At 41.0% G+C, this 7999-nt stretch overlaps 1 protein-coding gene across 4 annotated transcripts in view; it reads left to right on the forward strand.

Annotated features, from left to right (window-relative positions):
- The window catches only part of NRIP3 (nuclear receptor interacting protein 3), a 46884-nt gene extending 46028 nt beyond the window's left edge, over window positions 1-856 (forward strand). For all 4 annotated transcript variants that reach the window (XM_039533611.1, XM_039533612.1, XM_039533610.1 and 1 more), the window contains one exon: window positions 694-856. In XM_039533611.1, coding sequence (XP_039389545.1) covers window positions 694-709 — 16 coding nt within the window. In that variant the 3' untranslated portion in view covers window positions 710-856. The remainder of the gene's footprint in view (window positions 1-693) is intronic.
- Window positions 857-7999: the final 7143 nt, after the last annotated feature.

Below are 7999 nucleotides of genomic sequence, written 5' to 3' on the forward strand. Positions count from 1 at the left end.
GCTGGTCTCCTTCTTGGACCCCAGTTTATATAGTGAAATTTGAGTCCTTCTTAGCTATACCTTAACCAATCATTTTACTAAAATATTACATAATAATTCTTCGACCAATCCTAACATATTGCAAAATAATTCTTTAACCAATAATACCCCACCACCGTAGTTGATTTAAATCTTGCAAAATGAGTTATGCAACAGACAGAAACAATCAAAGAACCAGACAGAGATCATACAGATGAACAATAGAGAAGTATTCAGAGGGGTAGCCATGTTAGTCTGTATCAGCAAAAACAACGAGGAGTCCTTGTGGCACCTTAGAGACTAACAAATATATTTGGGCATAAGCTTTCGTGGGCTAGAACCCACTTCATCCGATGCAAAACAATAGAAGTATAGATTTTACAATCACAACTGTTAAGTGATTCCTTGCCAGACAGAATGCCATCAAACAGCGTTTGATTCATCAACATCTTGAGATTCCCTTGCTTATCTGTGATGGTGGGTAATATTAGGAGGGGGAGTCTTCTTAACAGCCCGATATTACATTGTTCTGATATAATTTAGAAGGAATGTGAGGAATTGACTTTTTGCTTCTTGGCTCTTGGCTGCTGCTCTCCTAATGTGGCTGCAGAAAATAGCCCTGGCCCTTACAAAAACTCCTATTGTATTACATTCTTTTTTTTCTTCCCATTTCAGCTCTTCTGAGGAATAAAGACGGAAACACTCACAAATGAGAAACCCTGACATCAAAGCAAAGCTGTGCAGCTGTTCCAGAGGAAATTGCAACATGTATAATTGATAACACCTATGCTAGGCTAGGGCTGTAAAGCTAAATTAAATCATATTCAGTAGCCAGTAACTTAGCAATGTTGTCTTGTTTTTGAGATAGAAACATATGCTTATTTTCTAGACTCTAATATAGTGCACCACTGATTATGAATGGTCTGACAAACCTGATGAGTTTACTCTAACGATGCGAAAAGTACTTTTTATAGCAGCCTCAAATGAAATAATTGTGTTTATCTGTGATTAGAAGCTACCAGAATTAGATTTTTACTAATGATTTTTTCAATAGCTACTATTTATATACACTAAATTGACACCACCAGGTTCAAATAGCCATAAAAGGAAGCCACTCGTATTAAAATATCAACATAAATATCACATATTGGTAAAAAAAATCATCCTAATAGCCATAACATTGTTGCCATGTTATTAAGAATGTGACTGTGGAGTCTATGAGAAGAACAATCATATGATTATTCACTGATCAAATTTGTCTTCAGGACTTCTATTTACCAGAAGACTATTGCCAGGACTAATCATAGTTCAATAACAGCAATTCCGGAAAATTCTCCATCCTGCTAGATTTGCATGTTGAGCCATAAAGAAAGAAACAAGCACAAAGTTTTACTGTTTAAAAAGCAGCCGTGCTGCTGATAGACAATTTGGCCTACTAGATTCAGTCATGAACCAAGCCTTCGTGGTGTAGGATATTGTGATCCAAATTCACTTTGAGCGCCTTTGCTTTTCTCCCCACCCAAGTGCTACTCCATGAGCCTACGCCAACACAACAGCTCTAGCCTGAGCTTGAAACTACCCTTGGAGCACCAGCAGTTAGACAGCTAGGTTGGCTTTAAACTCCTGTACTTCAGTATCATTATCTTTAATGCACTATTTTATAGCTATCTGCAAATTGCCCAAGTAGTCTCAAACCAGATCCCCCTGACGGAAACGGGGAGTTTTCATTGAGACCAGCATTTGGCCCTTTTTGCTATATTGTTTTAATGATGATGCTACTACTTCACATAGCGCTTACCTGTATAACAAAAGAAATCCATTGCACCACTTGAAAGCATCTGGCCTTTTACAGTAATCCTCTACTTATTTGTAAAGGCTAATGGGAATTATTTACTATCACCAGCTGAGAGGCTTCTTTTAAAGCTAAGAACTTTGCTAGACAATCAAGTCAACTAATATCCTTCCTTATGTTATTGAGTCAGAGTGTTTGGCATAATGTGTCAACACAGCTAGATTTTCAAGGAGGCTCTTTGTACTGCTTCTTATGCTGTGTAACTATGGGGCTGAATCCTGCAGCCATTATTAAGCCTACACTCAGGTACCAAAAGCACTTAGGTACCAATTCAGCAAGGTACTTCAGCATGTACTTAATTTAAAAATGTTAGTCCTACTGACTATGAGACTACTCAAGCACTTAAAAATACACATGCTTATTAGGTTCTTTGCTTGATCAGGGCTTCAGCTGGTAAAATCCTGCTAGGCCTAGTTTCTGCAGCACCCACTGAACTCATTGGGACTCAACACCAGTTAGGAATTGGCCTAGTGGGAATTTTGTCTGAATAAGGACTGAGGGGCTCTCCTTGACTCCATTGGGAACTAGATCGGGCCCAGAGCATGGCCTGCAGAGTTTGATCCATGGCAAAGGTTTGTCCTGAGTTTAGCTGATCTGTTCACAATAACATTGATCACTGCACACTGCTGTCCTATGACTACAATAGCAGGTCTAACTTTACCACACGGGTGCCTGTATTTTACCAACTTGGAGCTTGGTCTCTTGCAGGGGATTTGAAACTATCCATTTTTAGTCTTGGGTATTTATATTGCTATCAAATTTGGATTATTAGTGTTTTGGGCTATTTTCTATTTCATTGATATGGTGCAGTACTCTCCTGTACATACAGTATTTTATATAAGACAGCTCTATGTACAGGAGAGGTGGACTGCACTGTATAATCCTGCCAATGTGTTGTATAAATATCTTTCACTAAATAGGGAATATACTTGATGAAACGTATATGCCACGAGTTTTGTATTTTGGTACTTTATTCTTTCTGTGTTTGTTACCCGTACTGAATGTCAAATTAAAGTCTAAATAAGTTTAGCTGCTATTACAGTTTATTTGTTTGTGCCCTGAATACGCCAGTGATCTGTTTTTACAAGACTTAAACTTGCAGCCATTGAAAATACGTAACAGGTCTCTGGCCTAAAAAGTAGTTCTGTAATTCTACAGTAGTGACATTAGTCATTTTCCCTGTTATCAGGACATGAGTCCCTTTGTGATCACTTGCTTCCAAACATGCTAAATAGCATGTAGCATATTGTTGTAAAGTAACAATGTTGGAACTTATCTTATTTCGCTGTATATCAGACTGCAATACGATGTTTGAAATGAATTTTGCTTGTTTCAATTTTACTTTTTTTAAAAAGAGCTGTTTACACTCACAATAAGTTTCCCACCTCGTTGAGACAAATATAGGAAGGTTTAGAATAATATCAAGGAGACTTTGTGAATTTCAGATACTCCTATAACCATACTCCTAGAAACCCAGAAAGCAAAATAATTAGATGAAAAAGATAGAAAGATCATTAGTGGGTAGTTTAGTGGATATATTGCCTGCAACATATCGACAATAAAATAGCAGAAACCTAGGAGTTAAGCCTTCCCCAAGCTTTTAATTTTTATTTGAACAGTTTGTAGCATTGAGGCCTAAGAGTGCACTATACAAAGCATTTTGTTTCAGAAGATACTTAGTAGGAGATGTTGCTGGCCTCCTCATAATTTACAGGGTTTACTGTCACACTATCCTACATGCATATAATCAGTGCTTCTCTAATCTAATGTCCTGCTGAGCTGAGATTCCTCACTTAGTTTAGAAATTCCTTTTGATCCTTCGCTTAGTCCTTCATATATAACCTCTCCTTTTGTCACATCGCCAAATCTTTCTTTCTTTCTTTCTTTCTTTCTTTCTTTCTTTCTTTCTTTACTAAATAATACAATTTGCAAATGTTCTTTTAGGGTCCAATCCTGCATCACTAGAGTCAATGGGAGCTTTGCAATTGACTTCGATGGGCTAGGATCAGCCCTTTAGTTTACATGTGTATATACTAGACTAGCTCATCCCAAGGTATGGGCACTCACTCTGAAAACTTAAAAATCACTAATATTTAAAAAAAAATTGTATTAGATCATGTAGATTGCTAGGGTCCCCATTATCATAATCTAAATCTGGCCCAAAACAATTCTTCCAAGCTACTAAACAACTCTGGCCAACCCTCTTCCCATTTCCTCTCTAAATGCCTGTGGGGGGTGATTTTTCATAATGTATAGAAAGGAAATAAATCTAGGCCCTGATCCAGTAAGGCACTTAAGCATGTGCTTAACTTTAGTGGAACTACTCACATGCTTAAATGTTTTGCTCAGTTGGGATCCTGTGCTCTAATGACCCATGTCCCAGAGTTGAGGGGTACGTGTGGAGAATATCCTGCCAGCAGTTCCCTCTGTGATCAAAGCAGCTATAATCAAAGCAGCTCCATGTCAAGCCCCTCTGTGACAGCATTTGTGGCAATCCAGCACAGTAGCAGGAGCTGTTTCCTGGTAACCCAGGCCCAAACCACTTTAGTCTTTAAAAGTCAAAAATGACCACTTGAATTCCAGCTGGTAGCTACAGACAGCCAGTGCAGCTCACAGAGCACTGGTGTCATGTGCTTCCTAGGAACAGTGTTAGTTAATAAGCAGCTTGTGCATTCCAGGCTCGCTATAGCTTCTGAATGGGCTCAAGGTGTAGCCTTACAGCAACCTAATCCTGGCAGGATCGTCACATCCAAGCACACCTAGGTCCATGTCTGAAACAAAGAGTTGCATTCAGCGGCAAGAAAAATTGACACAAACATCCCAGGAAGGCTGCTGGGAAATGGACAAAATCAGTTTTATTTCTCACTAAATACAAATTTTCTTTAAATCGCTTCGCATTTGTGATGTTTTGTCCTAGTTTGGACAAAATTGTTTTCAAAAACACTCACCCAGCCCCCGAACCCTCAGGAAAGGATTCCCATTTTCCAGCCAGTTTTAAATAAGAGCTCTCAATTTGTAAAGGTGATTCGCAAATAACAACTGAACATCTTTGACTAGAGGGGCTGATATAATTCTAGCCAATTCTTTCAGTTGCTTCCCTCTAACTACTAGTAATATCTTTGCCTTGTCTGGATTGAGCCTGCATCAACTAGAGTTTATCCAAATCCAAACCCAAATCTCCTGTAGATCCTGGGTCATCCATTCTATTACACGAGCGACACCAGCTGTAATGGAGATATACACCCAGGTATCATCCACGTGCTGCACACACCATAGCCCAGATCTCCTTGTCACTCTTTCTAGCGTTGACACACTGACTAAGACAGATGATCATTCTGTGCTTAATTCACTAGCCCGTTGTCTCTCATCTTATTTCTCACTCATTCTGATATGACACCCTCACATGCTGGCCCTGTTAAACTTGTATTACTCTGTCCTTGGACCACTGCTTTTCTTCTCTAGCCCACATGGCTTGTGGGGAAGGAAGGGAGATTTGGGGCCCTAGTGATCTCAAATGGGAGGTCTCTGTTTTTTGAGTTGAGGGAGCCAGGAAGGAAGGGGCAGTGGAGCCCTGCTTAGGAACAGGTTAAAAACCCTCAGAGTACGATCTCTAATACTGATCCCTTTTAAACAGTTGTGTAGCAGGAGGATTTCAGTCAGTACGTAACATTTCAGAGCCTGTGTGAAGATGGAGGGCCAGACCCATGAGCTATGCCTGCCAATTTTTGTCAGCTGCCGATGTGCCCCAAACAGTCGAGTGGTGTGCCGTGCTTACCATGCTCAGACTGCTCTCTCAAGAGCTACTTCTCAATTGTTGCTGGGAATATGTTTATTTTCCTCCAGTTTATGGTGCCAAAGTTATAAACAAATTGAATTTTTTCATGGCTCAATAATCCCACAACCTGCAGCTTTCAGCTTGTAAATTTGTTTGTCAACAGGGTGGATGTTATGATGTTCTCTCCCAGATTATAAAAAGGCCACAGGAATCAGATTTCAGCAAAGACACGGCACAAGAGGCAGATAAATTAGTTGTCATCCTTTCACAAGGTGTTACACTTTTCAAGATGCTCAGAGCTCCTGAAGCAAGAAACGAAAGGAAAATCTACACACAGCCACTCGCAGACAGTGGAAAACCCAAGGCTCCACGCCAGACCCTCCTAATGGGAGCCTCTCCATTGACTTCAATGGGCTTTGGATCAGGCCCAAAGCCCATTTCACGGTAAGACTAGGAAATCTACCACAAGAATAAAATATTGGCTTTCCCAAGCTCAAATAGAAATTCCAAAGCCAAACCTCAGAACGACTATTACCAAGAGACCAGAAAGTCTTTTACCAACTATAGCAGCGTGCGCTGCATACTCATACTATAAGGAATGTATTTCTGAGGAAGGCCAAATACGTTATATGTTACAGGGATCATACAGCAGCAAACCACTGTATCTATCACAGGTATTAAGAAGGCCCTTATTACCATAATATCTGATTGCCTCATAATCCTTAATGTATTTATAGTCCTGTGAGGTAGGGAAGTGCTATTATCCCCATTTTACAGATGGGGAACTGAGGTACGGAGAGGGTGAGGTGCAGATTCTGAAAGCTATTTAGGCTTCTAACTGGAAATCATTACCATATCACTATCATAACACTGAAATCCATGGAAGCTAGGAGCCTAACCATCTTTGAGGAGCTGGTTAAGCGATTTGCCCAAGGTCACACAGGATGCATGTGAAGGAAGGAATTGAACACAGCTCTTTTGAATTCTAAACTGGCACCTTAACCAACCTTCCTCTCTTTATAAGAAAAGCTTGAGAGAGACCTGCAGGGAGCAGCAGCTGAGATCTGGAAAGATCAGGGGGAGAAGAAGCACTCAGCATGAGAAAAGGAGGCGGAGGAAAAGGCTAGAAAGGGGGCATTGAGGTGGTGTTAGAGAAAACCCTTGGGGAGAGGGTTAGGAACCAGGAAAAGTCTTTATAGGAAGAGGTCCTGTGACTAGAGAGGACAGTGTTGAGTCTGAGAGTGAACAGCTCATGCAATCAGGTCCTAGTGCCAGCACCTAGTAGTAGAAGGAGGGCCTGGGTCCTCCCTGTGGTGATAACTATAGCTGCTTCCCATTAACTGCTTCAAACCTAGCTCAGGGCAGAAGAAAAGACCAAGTTATCACACCTGATGGCTCTTTGGTGGCTTATATGAGCTGCATTGCTGGTCTCAGTCCAGTTTCTAATGGAGAAGAGTCCACATTACAAAAAACACCGGCACAGGTGGTGCTATTCAGCACACTGTTTGGCAGTCTCAGCAGAGAAGCAAGGACTGAATGGGCATGGCAACTGGATTACCCATGGGCCTGCCTGTATTTTGTGGAGCAAGAAGAAAGGCCTGTCCCTGGATGGGAGAAAGAGACACCAAGAGGCCATTTTATTGAGTTCTGCAGGTCCTCAAGCTTAAGAACATAAGAACGGCCAGACTGGGTCAGACCAAAGGTCCATCTAGCCCAGTATCCTGTCCTCTGACAGTGGCCAATGCCAGGTGCCCCAGAGGGAATGAACAGAACAGATAATCACCAACTGATCCATCCCTGTCGCCCATTCCCAGCTTCTGGCAAACAGGCTAGGGACACCATCTCTGCCCATCCTGGCTAATAGCCATTGATGGGCCTATCCTCCATGAATTTACCTCCTTCTTTTTTGAACCCTGTTATAGTCTTGGCTTTCACAACACCCTCTGCCAAGGAGTTCCACAGGTTGACTGCGCATTGTGTGAAAAAAGACTTCCTTTTGTTGTTTTAAACCTGCTGCCTATTAATTTCATCTGATGACTCCTAGTTCTTGTGTTATGAGGAATAAATAACACTTCCTTATTTCCTTTCTTCATACCAGTCATGATGTTATAGACCTCAATCATATCCCCTCTTAGTCATCTTTTTTCCAAGCTGAAAAGTCCCAGTCTTATTACTCTCTCCTCATATGGCAGCCATTCCATACCTCTAATCATTTTTGTTGCCTTTTTCTGAACCTTTTCCAATTCCAACATATCTTTTTTGAGATGGGACAACCGCATCTGCACACAGTATTCGAGATGTGGGCGTACCATGGATTTGTATAGAGGCAATATGATATATTCCAGCTTTTAATT

This window comes from Mauremys reevesii, linkage group 4, assembly GCF_016161935.1.
Source record: "Mauremys reevesii isolate NIE-2019 linkage group 4, ASM1616193v1, whole genome shotgun sequence".
Taxonomy (NCBI): domain Eukaryota; kingdom Metazoa; phylum Chordata; order Testudines; family Geoemydidae; genus Mauremys; species Mauremys reevesii.